General features: G+C 39.5%; 1 protein-coding gene across 5 annotated transcripts in view; it reads left to right on the forward strand.

The window, feature by feature from the left end:
• znf827 (zinc finger protein 827) overlaps positions 1-19,161 on the forward strand; it is a 77,585-nt gene extending 58,424 nt beyond the window's left edge. For 2 of the 5 annotated variants that reach the window (XM_084099858.1, XM_084099859.1), the window contains exons 9-13: positions 3,337-3,474; positions 4,271-4,609; positions 8,136-8,333; positions 9,889-10,066; positions 14,712-19,161. In XM_084099858.1, coding sequence (XP_083955984.1) covers positions 3,337-3,474; positions 4,271-4,609; positions 8,136-8,333; positions 9,889-10,066; positions 14,712-15,582 — 1,724 coding nt within the window. In that variant the 3' untranslated portion in view covers positions 15,583-19,161. Of the gene's footprint in view, positions 1-3,336; positions 3,475-4,270; positions 4,610-8,135; positions 8,334-9,888; positions 10,067-14,347; positions 14,399-14,711 lie in introns of all 5 variants that reach the window. The other 3 variants (XM_084099862.1, XM_084099861.1, XM_084099860.1) reach the window with 3 other exon arrangements.
• Positions 19,162-20,484: the final 1,323 nt, after the last annotated feature.

Raw genomic sequence — 20,484 nt, forward strand, 5'->3', positions numbered from 1 at the left:
AGTTTGATATCAACAAGTGCTCAAAGGTGTCAGAGGTGTAAGGAGATGAAAGCAAAAATTTAAATCCTTTTGTAACTTACTCATCCTCATTTTGATTCAAAATTCCTTCCATTTGTGGAACATGAAAGAAGATATAGTGAAAAATATCTGGGACCACCGTTAATTGGACCCTGATGTTTTTCAAAATATACCCTATACCAGTTTGGGATCTGTTAAGATTTTTTTAATGTGTTTGAAAATGTCTTATGCTCAGCAACGCTACATTTATTTGATAAAAAAGACAATAAAAAAGTAATATTGTGATAAAATATTCTATTTTATCTCTTATGCAGTGCAGGTCAGCGAGGGGGACCCTCATTTTGTTCCAAACCTGTATGGCTTTCTTCCTTTCTTGGAACACAAAAGAAGATATGTTGAGAAATATCTGTGACCACTGTTGATTGGAAGTACCTTCTTTTGTGTCACACAGAAAAAGAAAGTCATACAGGTTTGGAATGACAAGAGAGTGAGTAAATGATGACAGAATTTTTCCAATTTTTGGGTGAACTATCCCTTTAAGTCAAATGAGGAAAAGATGGTTTAATGCTCAGCACACCTAGAAAAAAAAATCTCTTAAATATCTGTTTTCTTCTAGTCAGCAGTGAAATTAAATGGAGAGCAAATGGTGAATGTAAAGTCTATTTCTCTGATTTATCTTCTGATATAAAAATATACCTGGATTATGTATTCTCACTATAGAGTTTGGCTATCAGGATATCAGATTTTCACTACGTGATTATTGTGGTCAAAAGAATTTACAATAACACAATTATCCGTATATTTATAGAAATTAATTAAATAAAGCAATCTAACTATGTTGACTAGTTGAACTATTCTCAACTAACTTCTGTTTTCTGTAAAACATGTCGCATTGCTTTTGGTTCAGGTCTTTTGTATGTGTACTTTTACTCAAGATGCCTTCAAAGGAGCGAGCAAAGATGTCCATCGCATATGCAGATTGATTTATTTTTCTTCTTTTCGATAACATTTACATATTTGAATTGAATAAAAGGCCAACAATAAAAAGAACTAGCTAGTTAAGCTGATTACCTTACATGTCCATAGATATAGATATGTAATGAGACCTGCTTTGCTGTTTGTTCATGTGATGTTCGTCATAAAGCCTATTAATCACACTGAAAACACGAGTATAGGGAGGCATAGATAGAGCTTATAACCAATCTGGAATATTTTTTTAACTGCAGAATTTTTCTAATGTAGGTAGTCTCGCTTTCACCTTTGTGGCAGCAGTAGCTACACACTGCAATGGTGTCGTTTTTTTTCTCATCAGATTCTTTCAAGGCCAAAATGATCTGAGCTATACTATTCACATTGCTATACAAGTGCTATACTTTTACTGCATGTCAGCAATTGTCTCATTTGTGTCTTTTTATTTCACCTAAGGAATTTTAGAAATTGTTACTTATTTGAAACATAACTGAGAACTCCATTGATCTATGAAAGAGTAGCGTCTGAGCAATAAAGGTTTATTCTGTGACATAATTTTCCTACTTTTCCTCTGTTGGCTTAAAACTGAAGTAAAGTGCCTCCTTTTTCAGAGGTAATTAATACATCAGCAGTAAAATCGAGCAGGCAAGCAAGACATCACTTATCCTTATGTCTTTTAAAATAATGATGGATTCAGAACTTAACATAGGATAGATGGCTTACATTAGTTTTAACAGGTTCTCTAGGACCAATAAAAACCTTGGCATCTCTGTGCATGATAACAATGAAATTGACACCCTGACATAAGATTGCCCTGTAGACGTATTTATCTGAGACGTGCCTTTCAACCAAGATCGGTGTGAGGAGTAAAGGGGCACTTTTAGCATCGTTCCCTGTGACTTCTTGAGGAAACGTGCCAGCAAGTCAGACAACCCCTCCCATTGGGCCACTTTGAGACGCTATTCCCGTCAGGACTTTTGGTTTGGTTTCTGGCATATACGAGCAGCCCCATGAAAATGTCCTTCAGGTCTTGCGTCCAAGGCCAGTGCATCTGCTCTTTAATTGCCACCATTAAATCCTCTCTGATATGCCAAAAAAATGCCGTTTCTCCCCAACCACTTGCCCCCCTTTTCCTCGTCGTGCCCCCATCAATCCTGAGGCTGCATTGCTTATGACAGCATTTGTAAAAAATGTGCCTATTTATGAGCAAACCACAAGTCCAAAGGGACGGGGCACACACCCGCTGCATATCCAAAAGCCCCTTGCATGTTTATTGAAGAGATCAGAATGCTGCGGTACATGCAGAACTTAAAAACCCTTGAGTCATTGATATGACCTACAAACACAAAACATGCATCTCTGAATACCTTGACATGATTCAAGACCCTTTTTGTTGTAGACTTTTTTTTAAATAAGTATACATATTTCTGTTTTGTTTTGACTGTAAAGAAACATTGCTTAACATTTGGCATCCTCTCTGCCTCTCATTCCATACAGAATAATGGCCAGGCAGGCGTTCATATTGCACCAGACATTATTTGAAGGGGCTGTGTTGCATGATGACGGAATTTCTCTTCGGTTTATATATTTATTTATCTATTCATTTATTTATCTCTCTCTCCCTCCTTCCAGGGAGAGAAAAGGTGTGGCGCTGCATTTTAATTTGACGCCGAGCCAACCACCTTCATCAGAAGGTTAATACAGCTGGTCTCCTCCACTTGTGTGGCATGCTCTCTCTCTCTCTCTCTCTCTCTCTCTCTCTCTCTCTCTCTCTCTCTCTCTCTCTCTCTCTCTCTCTTTCTCCCCCTCTCGCGCTCTTCTAATGAAAGGTGAAAAAGGAGCACACAGTCCAATGTCAAGATAAAAAAAACACCTTGTTGGCTTCCTGATCTGGATGTATAGACTCATCAACATATTATCCAACACAGTGGCAGAACACACACTGACCTCTTGCCAACCTCGTTGTCTCTTGGTTTTTCGGTTGTATCTGCAATTACTAGTCCCCATTTCTCACAAGAGTAGGATATTTCAAGAATTTCAGACAAATTCAAAAGGAAGTAAGTGTCCTTGTATAGCATGTGTATTGTGATCTCAAGGATGTCTAGAGCAATCACTGCTACAATGTCTCGAGCAATTTTATCTACAACATTGTAAGATTTCAAACTGGAATGAGACCAAATAAATCGCTTAAAAAGTATCACCAGAGCAATAGTCTAAACTGGAACACAGGGAGTGCAGACAAGCAGAGCAATACAGTGAAACATCCCAGTGCTGTTGGACTAGATTTCAGAACCAGAACTAAATGTTGGATTTTATCTGTTTTTTTTTGTTCGTTTGTTTTTTATGCAGATCCAGACAAGGTGGGTAGTGAGCCAGGAAATGGACTCACCCAATGGAGACTCAATGAACAGCTCTTTCCCTGCCCTGTATGTGGCAAAGTGTTTGGTCGCCAACAGACTCTCTCCAGGCATCTCTCCTTACACACAGGTGAGAATTCATGCTCACAAACAACGTTCGACCAACGTTCAATCAGTTAAGCCGATTAACCAACTGTACCAGCTACATTTTTCTGGTCCACCATCTATGCTGGTATGAGCTGGTGTTTTCAGCAGGACTTGCACTGTGAGCAAGTGACCATTGTAGTACTCCATTTATACATACGTTTGTAATCACAACTACAACTTACTTGGCTAACAGCCTTTACGAGTTTACCAGATTAAGGGCATCTGCTGGTTTACAACAACATTTAGCTTGAGTTGCTGAAAATCAAGCTTTGTTGAATGTTATATTTTCACATTTCACATACGTGTCCAACAACAGTGTATGTTGTCATTAGGACAAGTAATGCCGTAAGTAAATAAGGTTCACTGGACTAGATTACCCTTCCTTTAAAGAGATTAGGCTACTGATTAGTCCTGGTGGGAAAAGTACCCAAGTAATTACTATGCTATAAGGAAGTCTCCCTGAGCTCTAAGCTCCCCTGGAGCACAACACAACCATGACCAGCCTCGCCTGATCCTTAAACAATCACATCCCGCAGGTCCCTGAGGAGCATCAATGAGCAGTCTGATCAAGGTCCATCCAAATACATATCAGTCTGGACTACAAAACAAATAAATAAATATAAAGTCCTGTAGGGATGGTGAACCTCAAGAGTGGAGATCTTCTGATCTTAGAGTAGGGACACCTTATAAACATCATCTATCAACATCATAAATACAATCTATCAATCTATCTGTTTGTTTGCTTTATAAGAGCTCTTCTGTTTGTCTTTTGTTTTCAGAAGAGAGGAAGTATAAGTGTCATTTGTGTCCATACGCAGCTAAGTGCAGAGCCAACCTCAACCAGCACCTCACCATCCACTCAGTCAAACTGGTGAACACAGATGCTGAGCAGATTGTTACCGCTGTGACCAACGATGGCCCAGAGCTCAAAAACTGCCCCTACTACTACAGCTGCCACGTCTGCGGCTTCCAAACAGAGTTTAACGCTCAGTTTGTTAGTCATATGTCTCTTCATGTGGACAAAGAGCAGTGGATGTTCTCTCTCTGCTGTAGCACCTGTGAGTATGTGGGTGTGGACGAGGCCGAGATGAAAGCTCACATCAGTGCAGGGCACGCAGGTAAGATCGCGCTATTCTTACATTGTAGAGATTACCTTTAGAAATCTTGTGTTTTGGATGCTGGTGTGTACACCTGGCTTCTCAACTAGCTCATCTAGCATGACTATCTTGCTCAACCATCTTTTCCAGTAAGACCATGCTGGTTAACCAGTTTTGCTAGTGAACATCTTGACAATGCTGGTTCTCCAGCTAGACCAGCATCTAACCAGGATAAACCAGCCCGTTATTTTCTGCGGGGTGTCCAACATACTCTCTGATCTTGTTTTAAACATTTGGTAAACCTTGGCACTAGTACATCATAATATTTGCATTTTTCTTTTGAAACTGAAAATTATTCTGCTGACTTTGTAACTAGGTAGGTCTGAGTATAGGACTTCAGACGAAAAAATGACGAGAGTCATGGGCTCCTAAAATTAAATATTTTGGAGCCAAATGTATTTATTTTTTGACAAATTACACAATTTGAATCGGACATAACCGAAAAATGACTTGTGGCATTGACATTATAAAGGAATCAGTTGTGAACTGATTCACAGCTTGTAAAATGGTTTTGAAGAATTCACTGACTGAGTAAGTCTGTTTCAAACTGTTAAAGACCCCCTGTGGTGAAAATAAAGTATTTAATGTTGTTTATATGTCTATGTGGTGTTTTTAATATGCTTTAAGACAAACCATGTGCAAAGTCATCAGTCAACACCATTGCTGAGTATTTTCTCCTTAAAACTGCAGTGAACCAAAGACAGTCTCAAAAACGCAGTTTGAAATCGCTGGGGTTTCTGACGTCACAAACAATCTTATAACCAATCACGTCAACGTGCCAGGCTGCCGGCGGGCATTAGCATATCATTAACAGCGAACTAGCAGGGGAGTCTTGAGAGATGCCAGGTTATCCTGGTATATTTTTCTGTTTATAGGAAAAATCGTGTACATTTAGCAATATAGCGGGTGTATGATGTCATGAGTGGAGACGGGACTAATTTGCATATTTATGGATCCGTGTATACTAAATGAAGCAAGGGTATAGAGTTACATTCAAGCTATTTTAAGATTTTTTCACAGGATTTTTCATTTTGGTGATCAAAGATTTAAGGGATAAAATTAACTACAGGGGAACTTTAAGTCACAAGCAAGTTTCAGACTGTTTTATGAACCTTTGGCCCTGTTTACACCTGGTATTAAGAAGCATTTTCGCCAATCCAATAAAAAGTGGACGGCGCTAAATACAGATGTAAACGGGGTCTAAAATGTTTTAAGCTTGTATACTTTCGACCCCTTCCAGAGGTAGTCGAAAGCGCGTTCGATTGGATTGCTTTCGTAGTGTAAACGCATGATGTCGAATGTGTTGCTACTCTTCACCTACTGACCTAATGCGTAAACATTATAGGAAGCACACTAGCCAGACGAGATTTAAACTTTGCTGGCTGAAGATGACCTAAGTTTGGTTTGAAGATGAAAAACGTACCAAGCACAATGTTCTCTCACCATTCCTGATTTCTTACATGCACACACAGTGTTTGTCGTGGTCTTGCAGCTGTCAGAGCAGAAATGAAAGCTGCTGCTCTCCGTATTTTTTTCTGCCATCTCCTTTCACATTATATGTAAATTGTGCCAGCTTATTTCGTCCATTAGATCGAAAGATCTGAAAAAGCCCATACATTTACCCATCCATAGACCCTCCCCTCGAAGAAATCACGACAAAAGTGGTCGAAAGTGGACAAAAGAGAGGTGTAAACGGGGATGTGTCTTCCTCATCTACTTGTGATCAGATTAACCAAAATGCATCTTAATACCAAGTGTAAACAGGTCCTTTGTGACTGACTCATTCGTTGCATACAGAAAACATTAGCTTGCACTGTAAAGATGTAATCAGCTATTGCCACTTTGCTAGATGTTATTTGAGGAAACCACAGACATTTTCACCAAAGATACTAGATTTGTCGCACGACTAGATTAATGTTGCACTTTTTTTTTTTTTGCATTTGCATTTGCAATAATTGTATGTGTAGTCTTTAGGCCTATGTGTCAGGAGCATTTCATATCATGGGACATTTTAGTATTTACATTTGCTCTTTTACAAGATTATGGACTTTTAGCATAACCTCAAAATCTGTTTGTCAGCTTGCAAGATGTTGGGTTGCGGCAGGAAATCCAGTTTGACTGAACAATGAACAGGTTACGAAGTGGATGGAGTGTCTGGAAAACCTGTTTGAAAACCATGGTTATTTTTTCAGTTCCATTTGGTGGTGCTAGTGATCACTGGGTGGACGTTGTTGACACAGAAACTCACAAGGGTTATTACAGACAAACACCTCAATCATCAGGTTTCTCCGTGGATTTAGTTTTTAGTCGTTCATGGAACTGACTGAGGGTTCGCATTTGAGTGGGTGTTATTAGACTCCAGGCCTCACAGAGGCTGGAGGCTGAAAAATCGATAGCCCTAGTCTCTCACAACTAACCATCCAAGTAGCCCAACTCCACCACGTCTCCCACACTCACCCTCACGCCACAGAGCTCGAGTCCACTTTCGTAAAGACAGTGAGCTCTGAGAGTGACAGCAAAAGAACAAGTTGGTTTGTCAATTGTGATTTAGCACCCTGCCAGAGACACCTCTTGCTGCAGATTGGCTGACCTCAGGTCAGCGCCTACCAGCCTGCACTTCTTTGTCTCCTGCTGAGGAAGGTGACAGAGAGTTGCGACTGTCACTGAGGTGCCCGCCTGGCACATCCACATGCTTCTCTTTTTACAGCAGGTGTTCAGCTAAACCCATACTCTAATTCATTGTGGTATTTCAAGCCATGTTTGCCGCTTACAGTAGCCTTATAGAGGCCATAGAGTTCACTCACGGAGATGAAGTCCTGCTCTTCATAACGCATACGAGTCACACAGCGCATCTGTATTCAAAGATGTCATTGCAGCTGACAAAAGATTAAACATGACCACCTACTCTGTATTCATTATGTGTTCTTTCAAAGGAACGGAAGTCTTAACATGTGAGCGAAGCGCGTGTACGAGCTGGTATCGGCCATTTCGTGAGCTCTGAGAGCCCTAGGGGAGAGCCATGGCCTGAGATGCTCCCGCCATCTTAGCTGCGGCGGCCCTGACCTAGGCAGCCCCCCTCCCCTGCTGCTCTCAGGCACAGCGTAGATCAATAAGAGCGCAGGCTTGAGTGTTCTGGCTGCTTGGATACAGAAGTCAGGCTAAACCCACAAGAGTGCCTCTTAGGGAAGAGAGCCCACCTCCCCTGACTTTTAAGGCTTAATACCGCACTGCTCTAGGCATACATATTCCAGCCCAGCTCACTGGATGGATCTCAATCAATTGCGGGATTTTTCTCCCCCTTTGCTTTACTCATTACAGAATTCATTATCAAACCTTGAGCGTTAAAAGATGTTCCCGCCTAATTCTCTGATGGCTTAAGCTAAGCCGAGTCTTTGATACCATCATGTCATTCAAATACAAGTTTGTCTTGTATTCAGGAAGTGACCCTCAATATCTTCTTCTTTTTTTTTTTTTTCATCCCACACAGGTCTCAATTCCAGAAGCCCACTCAGTGAGACCAAGAGCACTTCCTCCTCTCTCTCAGCCCTCAGCGACTCCCTCAATAGCTCTGAAGGTGGAGATGTTGCCCAAGGTAACGAAGAACTAAAAAGCCTTTTGGCTCCACCTTCTTCTGTGGGCAGCCAATCAAGCTCAGGCCCTGGAACAGATGAAAAAGCAGAGAAAGGTGAGACTTTTATCAGTTGCACAAATTAATTTAATTCCAGAACTAATTAAAGATGATCTCAGGCATGTTAGGTATAAAAAATAAATTGCTCTTCTGAAAAATGTTGTACACTCTAGTCGTATCAATAGCCTTATAAAAGATGTTTAATTTACATGGAGCAGGTCATGTTGAGATCACCTGACCAGCTGATTGCTCAATTTTTCACAGTATATTGTTTAAAAGTTTGGGGTCAGTATGTTTTCTTTTCTTTTTTTCAGTAAGGACAATAAATTGATCAAATGTTTCAATAAAGCATTACTGTTACAAATAAATGCTGTTCTTTTGAACTTTCTATTCATCAAAGAATCTTGAAAAAATGTTTTTCAAGCACAACTGTTTTCAACACTGATAACAATAAGAAGTGTGTCTTAAGCACCAAATCGGCATATTAGAATGATTTCTGAAGGATCATGTGACTGAAGACTGGAGTAATGATGCTGAAAATTCAGTTTGCATCACAGGAATAAAATACATTTTAAAATATATTAAAATAGACAGTTATTTTAAATTGTTATAATATTTTACAGTATTACTTGTTTTACTGTATGTAATGAAGTTCGTTGTTATGGGAAGAAGGAGGCGGGAACCAGCGAACATTCAAAAAAAAATAATACAAAAAAAAAGTCCAGGCCTGTTCCTCTCTCACTCTTCACTGTCGTCGCTCCTCCTTTTATGCTTCCGCTCCTCCGTGAGTGATATGAGACCGGTGCGTTGTGCAGGTGTCGCTCATCAGTAATCACGCCACCGTCATGATTCGTCCTGCTCGCCACACTGTACTTTTGATTAAATAAATTCAGCCTTGGTGAGCATTAGAGAGACTTCTTTCAAAAACATTTTTAAAAAGTTGTTTGACCCCGAACTTTTGAATGGTAGTGTAGATATAGAAAATATAGATTTTTTTTAAACATTAATTATTTTTAACATTCTGATAAGCATTATGCAATTTTTATAATTGAAGTTAAGGATGTTAATGAAAGTTATTATAAAGTGTTAATAAGAAAATATTACTGGCAGTCTCTGAGTTGGGAGGTCCCTGGGTCTATGACTGTTGAAAACCCCTGCCTTAAAGGGATAGTTCACCCAAAAATGAAAATTCTGTCATCATTTACTCACCCTCATGTTGTTCCAATCCTGTATAAATTTCTTTCTTCTTTTGAACACAAAAGAAGATATTTTTAAGAATGTCAGTAACCAAACAGTTGATGGGCCCGATTGACTTCCATAGTATTTTTTTCCTGGTATGGAAGTCAATGGGGCTCATCAACTGTTTGATTACCCATATTCTTCAAAATACCTCTTTTGTGTCCAATAGAAGAAAGTAATTTATACCGGTTTAAAACAACTTGAAGGTGAGTAATTGATGACAGAATTTAAATTTTTGGGTGAACTATTCCTTTGAGAGAATCATTGAGCTATAAAATAGATTAAATGTCTAATGCTGACACAATATAAGATGATGTATAGAGATGATAATGGCATGCCTTTTTTCTCTCTCTTCCTTGCTGTTATCCCACAGGCTTTGAATGTGTTTTCTGCAACTTTGTGTGTAAAACTCGGCCCATGTACGAGCGGCACCTACAGATCCACCTGATCACGCGTATGTTTGAGTGCGACGTCTGCCACAAGTTCATGAAGACCCCCGAGCAGCTCCTGGAGCACAAGAAGTGCCACACCGTCCCCGCTGGAGGGCTCAAGTAAGGAAAGCAAGTACAGCACGTCCCTCCCCACAACCTCACAAAACCCCGCTCCCACCCTACCTCAGCTCCTACCCCCTCTGGCAAGACACAGCCCAGTTTAAAACAGAGTCTATCCAGGAGCACTGGTCGAGGATCAGGCTGGATTCACAACAGAGTTTGTACCAGATATGAGCAAAGTTCATCGAGCAGTGCTTCAGGGTAACCTCTACGTGGAGCCATGTACAGTAGAAGCGTGTTCTAGACAGAGTTCCTGAATGTGCCTAAAACATATATTAGTACACAATGCTAATTAGTCAGAGATTTCAATGTACTACTTACAACCTCACTCAGTATTACTGCTAATACTTTTTTTAAAGGAACAGTTCTCCCATTAATTCATGCTGTTCCAAACTTGTATGATTTTCTTTCATGGAACGCAAAATCAGAAATTTCGCAGAAAGTCCAATTTGCTCTTTTCCATTCAGTTGCAATTAATTGGTACTGGAGCTTTCAGGTTTCAAAAAGAATGCTAAAACAGCATGAAAGTATCATAAGTTGTCCATACACTCTCCAAGTCTTTTATAGCCATATGTTATCTTTTTTAAGGAACAGACCAAAATTTCAGTGGTTATTCACTGAAGATCTTGATACATGCCCTAGCCTTTCAATTACGAGAGTTCATGAGAGAAATAGTGGTCTAAATCCCAGTTCGAGAGTTCTAGGTCTTATCTAGTGAATGAATCGGTCCATCAAAAAAAAAAAAAAAAACAGTAATATTTATTCAAATTTTTAAGCCGTGACACACCAAGTCTGCGTCAAAAGCTAGCGGAGAGGAAATATCAATTGAAATATCAATTGTGAATATCAATCATGCTGATCACTTTCTTCATTCCAGGTGGCTCATGTTGTAATGAAAATATTCACATATTGGAATGCTCATGTATGATGATGTAAAATTAGAACAGCCTTCTGTCTGTGCCATCTTGACTTCTTTGCTCACTTGTATCACTTTCGTTTTATTCTCGTGCACTAAATTATTTGCTAAACTGAATAGCCAATCAGCTCTCACCGAATGGAACACACCGCAAATGGCCTGACGTTGGCCGACAGCCGACTTGGTGTGTCACGGCCCTTTGACTGATCCAGTTCAGTTTCAGCTCACTGACTCAATGATCTGGTTGTAGCAGTTCTCAAGTTAACAGCCTATTGAAGGAAAAGATTTTTCATGAATAACAAATTTGTCTGTTCATCACTTACCTTTAGAAGACTATAGAAGAATGTAGCACATTAGTCATATGGACCACTTTTATGGTTCTTTTGTATCCTTTTTGAAGCGTGAAAGTTCCAGGCCTATTCATTGTAGTTGCAAAGAGAAGAAAATGTGGTCACACTTTAGTTTAGGGTCCAATGTTCACTATAAACAAATTATTAACTATGAGTTTTGCCTTAATAAACTCATTATTAATAGTTAGTAAGGTAGTTGTTAAGTTTAGGAATTGGGTAAGATAAAGGGATGTAGAATATAGTCATGCAGAATAAGGCATTAATATGTGCTTTAGAAGTACTAATAAACAGCCAATATCCTAGTAATATGCATGCTAATAAGCAACTAGTTCATAGTGAGAATTGGACTCCAAATGAAAGTGTTACCGAAAATGTATCTTTCGTGTTCTATTTAAGGGAATCAAAAACATGGGTTTGGAACAACATGGTGTGTAAAACCTTAAATGTTTTTGAATTACACTTTAATTTACAAGAGGAATAATAAAAGCCTGTTATTTTTCCCCTTATTAATCAATGTTTGGGAAGTAGGGCTCCCCATATGTATCATTTGTAATTCCACTTTGCAAGTGTTATTGACAGTCAGGGATGCTAATTCTACATAGGTAAGCACACAAATCACAGGCACTTTCATGAACGAGCCCCTTCCTTTGGAAAGCCTGTGGTAGACATTACTGCAAAAGGTCTGGTCCCGCATGTGAAAATATATCAGAAGAAATCACAACAAGCCAGTCAGCACTAGTCCATCTGTTGAGCAGCTCCACTGCCAAGACCATTAGGCTACAGTTCACACTGTTCTTTCTCAGCCTGTCATAACCGCCACCACAGTTACAACAACACATTTAAACACAATGAATACTCATCTGAAGGCAAATAGACACCCTATTTCCAAACACTTACAAGACGAACTGACCCCCAAGTTGATATCTTGTTTTGTTTGGGGTTTTTCTGTTTTATGAAATTGAACAAACACAAAGTCCAGTCTTTGATATTTTCTGTTGTACTTGTCTAGTTGTTTGACATACATAATTCATGTCTTAAGGTCATGTATTTCAGATTTCATTGCCTCATCTTGTCATTTATGGCTATGCTTTCCCATGCTAGACACATTTTTTAGATTGTAGTTATCACTCATTAGAGCGCTTAGCCATTACAAGCCACAGGTAAAGGAGGAAAATAAACCTAAAACAGTAGCAAAACTTCTCTAACATGGAGGGACAGACAGTGTTTTACTAGCGGCCTTATTTGGCATTTATGATAAAACGCATGATAAGAAGTGTTATTTGAGCATTTTCTATTCCAAATGTGCCTTTAAAAGTTTGAAAAGATGGTACGCCTTTAAATATTGAGATTTTAAGATAATAATGACAATGAACAAAGGCAGGCCTTCTATATTCTGACTTTTATTTAAAAATGTATCAAATGGGGAAGTTATTTGAAAGGGCCTCAGCATGTAATCTGTGGTTTATTATTCTCTTTTTATTTGATAGCTCTCCTGTAAGAGGCTGGAAAAACAATTAAATTAATCCTCCATTTAATATTTTGTATTTCCAGTATTTGAGCAAAAAAATGTTCTCCATTTCCCCAAAAAGTGTTTCTTGGTCAGTATCTTAAACAATTACATTTTGAATCTGTAATGGTTCAATGACTCTGGAGTTTAAGTGTGTGTGTGTGTGTGTGTGTGTGTGTGGTCGACATTAATGTTATATTATATGTATAGCAGCTGACTGCTTACAAATCACTGCATGTTTTTTTTCACGGGATCTTTCTCCCACAGCAGGGTTCCAGTTGGCTGGATTAATGTCTGCTTATGAATATTCCATACAAGGTGTCATAGTTTGGAACTGGACTGTATATTTTTGTATATAAATACCTGTACTTAAGTGTCCTTATCTTAGACATGTAGTCTCTGGGGATTCTCTGCTAATTCTATACTATTTACATAATCCTATATAAAATCCAAGAAAAGCAGCAATAAATGCACCCCATAGGAATATGTTATTCCTCAGAGGTTGCTTTTTCAAAACGCAGGCAAATTCTAAGTTGTGGTTTGTTGAAGTATCAACCTTGTCTCAAATGTTTCTCCAAAAATTGCTTGGGAAAGAATAAAATATACCAAATGAGACATGCTGTAAGATTATAGAGCTATGATATTCAAGATTTTTTTGAGACAGTCCTCAAGATGACGTTTTTCAGATAAAATAGCTTTTTGTCACAAACAGTTTCTTTTAACCAACACCCCTTTTCTGGGTAAAATTCAACGTTTTGAGCCAGATGTTGGTCTGTAATTGAGGTGTACCAGTGGGTAATGATGTCATTGTATGATGTCATACTTTCTTCTGGCACACATTTAAGTATTTTTGTTTTGTTTTCCAATTTATAAAAAAGAAATCTAATTCCTTTAAAGAAGATACATTTTTGTGAGTTACGAGTTAAGTTAATGGAGAATATCTTATATTACGGTTACCCTACTGCCAATTCCTTTGTTAGATGCATACACGTTTACATAAAATTGTTACATTTATGCTTAAAATAAAAAATATATATTTTGGTTTAAGTATGTTTAGATATTTGGAAAACTGGAAAACAGGTCTGGGTGCAGTGTCTGTTTACTCTGTGAAAATATGCTTCCTCATTGTTTTACTGTATCTTTACTGTTCGTCTTTGCTGCCCGTATAATCTGTTTGTTATTAATTTGTTAACTTTTACTATCCCTCAAAATAATGCACTACGCAGCTGCTCTTGATTCAACTAAATTTTCACAAATTATAAACTAATTTTTGGTGTATAGACAAACTCCAGAGTCATTGCACAATAGAGATTCAAAACATAAGAGCACAAATCCCAGTAGTGATCAAATAAATTTTGCTCACTGTCAGCTGATGGGAGTTTTGCTGTATTCTGGCTGCCCAGCTGCTTTTTTAGTCAGGGCTAGAGAGTTTCACAGCGCTCTAGTTCAGTGTTGAGGTAGAGAGGCGCCCTTCACAGTGTGCTTTCTGAGGTCATTCTGTTCTGCAGGGTTTGTGAAGCGCTTTGGGGCCCTGAGCAGATGAAAGGTGCTATTTAAATGTAAGTGCCACTCATTTATTCATTTACCTTCATCTGATTCCCGTTCCAACCTGTCCGCAACCACACTGCCATACGCACACACACACACACACACACCCTCTAACACGTAGCAGTGTACACACAGACTGTAGCTTGTATACACGACAGAGGGTAAGACACACTAAATGCCTCCTTCATCCCTTCCCTTTGTCCATTCTGTGTGTTCTTCATTTCATTTAAGAGAACAGAGTGTGTTTTCTCATTCGGGAGGTGCATTATTAAATGTCTCCCACCTCTGTGTCCTACACCCTGCTCCTCCTGTCTCTTTGACCAGGTGCCCTCTCTGCATCTACTCCACTAACAGGCCAGCCGCCATGGAGGGCCACCTGAAGACGCACTACAAGATGGAGTATCGCTGCCGCATCTGCCAAGCCGTGTGGGCCAATCAGGCAGAGCTGGAAAGGCACACACGTGCTCACCGCCTGGGCAACCACTACAAGTGCGAGCAGTGCGGCTACCTCTCCAAAACAGCCAACAAGCTCATCGAGCATGTGCGCGTGCACACCGGCGAGCGGCCTTTCCACTGCGACCGCTGCAGCTACAGCTGCAAACGCAAGGACAATCTCAACCTCCACAAGCGGCTCAAGCATGCGCCGAGACAGACCTTCGGTTGCGCCCAGTGCCCGTTCACCACCACTCACCCGTTCGTCTACAGTCGCCATGTTAAAAAGCACCAAGGCGGGGAGGGGAGCGCCGAGGAAGGTGAGGCTCGGCCAGGTACGCCACGTCCGGGCCTTTTGGAGCGAGGTGGGAGCAGCAGCGGGAGCGGGGACAGCGGGAGCACCAGTCCGCTCATGAACCTGTCCGCCTCTCAAGCCTTGCAGTCTGTCGCCCTGTCAATCACCAGCAAGCAGCAAGACGGCACGCCAACCGCGCGCTACCTCTCGGCCAACGGCACGTTCTCCACACTGGCGGCTCGCTACTTGGAACAGTACAGGAACTGTGACCTGGCTCACCTCATCCCCCTCACCACGCTCTTTACGGCCCGGCGCTTCACATTCCACAGCCCCTCACCCTCAAACTCCTCACCGCCCTTCTCGGCATTCTGGTCCAACTCATCCCCTCAGTCACCGCCCTCTCCCCCGTCACTTAAACACTCCTTCCTGGCATACCTTGGACTGACAGAGAGAGCTAAGACCATTTGACCATCCTCGTCCCTGCTTCTTCTGCTTCACTGAGTTTCCCCACATCATCGGTCACCAACATCACTAACTGTTCCACAGGCAGGCTGAAGTGCTGTCCTGAAAAGTAGTAATGATAGTAAAACATCCATTTATCAAAGGAAATGCTATTCACGTTCAAGGCATTTCGTTTTCTGTTCTATCGCAATCCAATCGTTGCTCTTTTTTAAGAGGTCTTATAACAGTTGTTTTCCTCTGCAAATTGTGAATGACCTGGAATCCGATAATAGTGCTTTATCTATTACAAGTTTTGTATTCGTTTTATTGGGCGAAAGGAAACAAAGAATATATAAGCTTGCAGGCGCTAAGCTTTTTTTGTGCATTTTGTCAGGAATCCGACAGCATGTTCGCTATGTGTTGCAATTGTTTTTTGAAGTCATTTAGGGGCTCAGTATGAAATATATTGGGGTATACAGTATATGGCACGACAAAAACCAATGAAACGGATAGCTATCTTTCGAGTCTTGTTTCCAAAGCGAAGCCTCAGACCACGCACTTGTTAATTTATCAAGCTGTACATAGTTTTGTAGTCTTTCTTTTCTCTTATCCCCCACGTCTGTTGGCATTGACTGGTTGTGCTAAATGGTGAGACCATTGGCAAATGCTAATCTTGCCTCAGCAACAAGCATCAGGCCCTTTATGACACCTGGAGGCACTGCTGATGGCATTTCTTAATACAAGCCATTCAGGGCACGCTAATGGCAAAAGCAATCATTACCACTACCACAGTGGTCGTCAACCCATGATGCAGCCCTTCAGTATCACTCACCCCACTATTGTTCTCTGCAGATTGTGCCATAGTTGACCAAGGTGGGCTGGCGGTATCCAGTAGGCATGAGATATAAGTGACCAGTCAAGCGCCCTGTGCATAGCTAACGTATATAATGCGCACCCCTACGATTAACAAGATGTATAAGGTGACAGGTTTTTGGGAAAGAACCGATTATTCTGTCACAAAGGCCGATTCAATGGTGCTTTTTGGAGCTTTTTTGTAATTTTGTGTGTAAAAAAAAAAAAATGTTCCAAAATGACTTGAATGAATGTACTTTTTGTTGGTTAATGTTAAAGTGATACAGAGGTAGCTGGACGGTGGTAAGTGAGTTCATGGAAAAACAATGGTATCTCAGTGGCCTTCTGTGTCTTAAATTTTGTTCTTCTAGTTGTTTTATTATTTTTTATTATTACTTTTATTTTGAAAGAGCCTTTGAAATGTAAAATGCAAATATATATATAAATATATATATATATATATATATCCTGTACTAACAAGCTATTATGAGAACCCCATTGGAAAATGGCTCTCAAGTGCAATGTGGAGGCAGCCATTATGAGTAGGATTTGTGGAAGCATGGCTTTCCATATGCGGGCAAACATGGTACCATAATTCTGTGTTCCCCTCTCCGTGTTTTGAGTTTTAATTGCACTTAAACTTTTGAAATGTTTTAAACAAAAGCACTTACATCCAACAGAAACCGTTCTTGATGCCAATTAGTTCCTCTGCCTCTTCAGACAGCCTCAATGCTATTTAAGTAATTGTTTTTGTTTGTTTGTTTTTTGGTTTGCCACAATGGTTGAAAATACAAATTCTAAACCTGTAGGTATTTGCCAAACAGCAGTGGTTGACTGCTCAATTTTGATGGGTCGTATGGCATGTGTAATGAGGACAGCTGAGTTCAAAATCCCCCTGGACACCAAAGGGCCAGGCTAAATTTTTAACAGCGGTTTTGCACAGTGCTGTAAAAATTGCACTTTTCTAAACAAAGTATCCAAACGCAATTATATTAAATGCTCTAAAATGTAAAACATTCATAGGATTCACTGCCCATAATGTTGGGGAGCTCCGAATCTATCCCCTAGATAATTTCGGTTCAAATACAGTTTAACTCATGTTCTAAATAGATTAACTGTTGCATTTGCAGTTACAGATTGATTTTTGATGAGCACTTGCTTAGTTACTGAATAGACAGATCTATTTTAAGAATTTAGAATACAGGAAACTTTAATTGGTGCTAAAAGAGTAACTTGGCATGTGTTTGGTTTAGTAACCAAACACCAATAAGCTGATGCCCATAAGCTCAATATGGCCAAATATTGGTTGATTAATTAGCCTGGTCAATATATCGGTCTATATAAACCCATTCTACTTAGCCTGCCATGAAAAACATGTGCAAAGCTCAAGCTTGAGGTCCTAAAATACTTTGTCTATATTTTGAAATATTCTTTGACTAGAGATGCTTTAGGATTAAACTGTGGCCCTGTTTTTGTCCAGCAAACATGACTTGATCAATAATTTCAATGTTGTCCATCAGAGATGTACAATGGTCTCCCACTTACATTCATACAAGGATAGCAGATAATGGATTAAAAAAAAGTGGCCTGTTTAGATATAAATTGTATCAGGTGACAAAAGGTTTTGGATAAAGCTGACCTTCCAAAAGGAACCTTTGCAGGTCAACCTTGGACTGCAAAGAGATAATTATTCACTCCCAGTTTTATGTTTGTTCACCTCTCACTTAACCATTGAGAGGATTTGGGTGAAAATATCTATATTTAAGGCCATTTTATAAATGAAATGCAGGCTAGAAATAGAGCCATTAAAATATGGTATAGTGGCCCCACACAGTATCCATACTTTATAGGCCTACTTGTATTTTTTGCTCTCATAATATCTTTTAATTTTCTTTATGTAAATGCCCAGCATGCAGTCTAGTGGTATGTTGTACTTTAAGTGGAGCTTCTTTGCTTGTTAATAAAGCTCCTGCTCAACCCATTATCTTTTATGCTCTAGTGCCACTTGGTGGCAAGGAGTGGCCCAAGAGCCTGAGATGAAGTGAAACTGATCCTCAGGACCCATTTTGATAGAATGAATTCAAATGGAATGTCCATTGGACAACATCCTTTTGTCCGTCTGCCTTGGAACACCATGTAATCATCATGTAGAAGAACATGCCTGCTGCTCTTTCATGCTAAGTTGTGTGGGCAAGAGGGATCTCTCTCTGTTCCAGTTCCAGTATTTATAAATACCTAATATTTGGCGTTCTGTTTGCCTAATCGCAAGGAGCAGCATTTTTTGTTTTAGCGTCATTGCGCATCAAACGAGACTGACTACCTTTTTAGCACTTCAAAAGATGCATGAAATTGCTCTTGATCTCTAGTTTGTAGCACTTGCTCTTTTTTTTTTCTCTTTTTTTTGGTCAAAAAAAAAAAAAGACCAACTCGTTTTGCATTTAGCTTTGCGGGTTATTCTGCACAATCTGTTTGCTTTATCTCTTGCTGTACTCTACAACTCAATAAGGCTCAAGTATCATTTTGTTCCTTTTTTGGCACCCAGTAAACTTGTTATGTGCTGTATAAAGCTTTTTTATTACTTCATTATTAAGGCTGTACAGGGTTGTTTGTGACAATAACTGGTAATTAGATCATTTGTACTTTTTATTTTGTTTTGTATTTCGGTTTTCTTGGTTTTTGCATTCTTTGTTCAAATTGCCAGTTCTAAATGTAACAGGATTTGAAAGTAAAGCTTACATCACATATTACCTTAAAGGTCTTGTTGTCCATTTTATCAATGCACGCATGTTTTACTTTGATGTCTCCAACTTTCATAACCTGCATTTGTTCTATTCAGGTACAGAGTAAAGATATAAGGCTTGTTCGACTTGAACCGGCGCTGCACAGACCGATCGGTTTATGACATCAAAGTACCGCGAGAGCAATTCAAAAGCATAAGGAGCCGTCTACTTTCTATTCGCTCTCGCGGTACTTTGATATCATTCACCGATCGGTCTGTGCAGCGCCGGTTCAAGTCGAACAAGCCTATAGTTAAAGTGGCACAGAATGAGGACACAGGAAGTGACATCAGTGCAAGGTAAAATTGTTTCTAAGCAGGGATTTGTATGGAAGCCCTTTTTCACCACATAAGCAAAAAAAAAAAAAAAAGGCATGCTTTGGTAAATCATAATTATGACAAAAAGTCGAAATTGACATAACTACCGGTATGACATAAAAATCATAATTATGACAGGCTGAAATTTAAATAAAATTCACAATGATCAATGACTTATTTAAAATTTTATGATTTAGTATCTGATCTTTTTTTTTTTTTAATAGGACCTGATTTTTTCTTTTTCTTTTTTACGAAAATGAATTTTCCATTAAAACTACAAAAATACTTGGTCCACACTACACGATTCCTTCTGGCTGTGTGTTAAATTGGATTCAAGATTCAAGTTCAAAAATAAACTTGTCAACCTAAGTTTCTACATTGATTATGTTGCATAAATATCCTATTTGAATAACCATTTGGTCCCAAAGCCTTCCTGAATTCATGATTGCAGCAGGATCATGACTCTTAACCCTTTGCATCCAAAAGAGAAGTTGACTGTGCCTAAAAAAAACAAAGCGCTCTCCACCTTAACTTTGCCTTCAGCAGTCCTAGGAGTGCTAGAGCGCTCCGTCCAAGCCAAAGGTTGGTCCTGCCTAATGAAAACAGATGAAGCAGAGATAAAGTGTTTGCTGACATTAAGGGCTCCATTCATCACTGTTAGCCCCGGAGCTATGGAGCACCTTGGACGGCATCTCTCCCTTTCAGGTTCGTTCCATAATGCCATAAGGCAAGCAGTCTGTATAGATTTCCTCCCTTACATTCATGTATACAGCTAGAGGTTTGATTGATTAATTATGAGTCACTCTGTCATGAGGTTCAGTTAAGGTATATATTCCATTTGACAAATGAATAGAAAAAATTTCAAAAAAGAAAAGTCTGCAGAATAAACTGTAAAAAGGTTGAGTCTTATAAAGTGCTGCTCACTTTTTCAGCAACCTTGGCTCTGGAAATATTTTCCCATAGGGGAAAATTTTACAAATCTT

This window comes from Abramis brama (assembly GCF_963993115.1).
Source record: "Abramis brama genome assembly, chromosome: 2".
NCBI lineage: Eukaryota > Metazoa > Chordata > Actinopteri > Cypriniformes > Leuciscidae > Abramis > Abramis brama.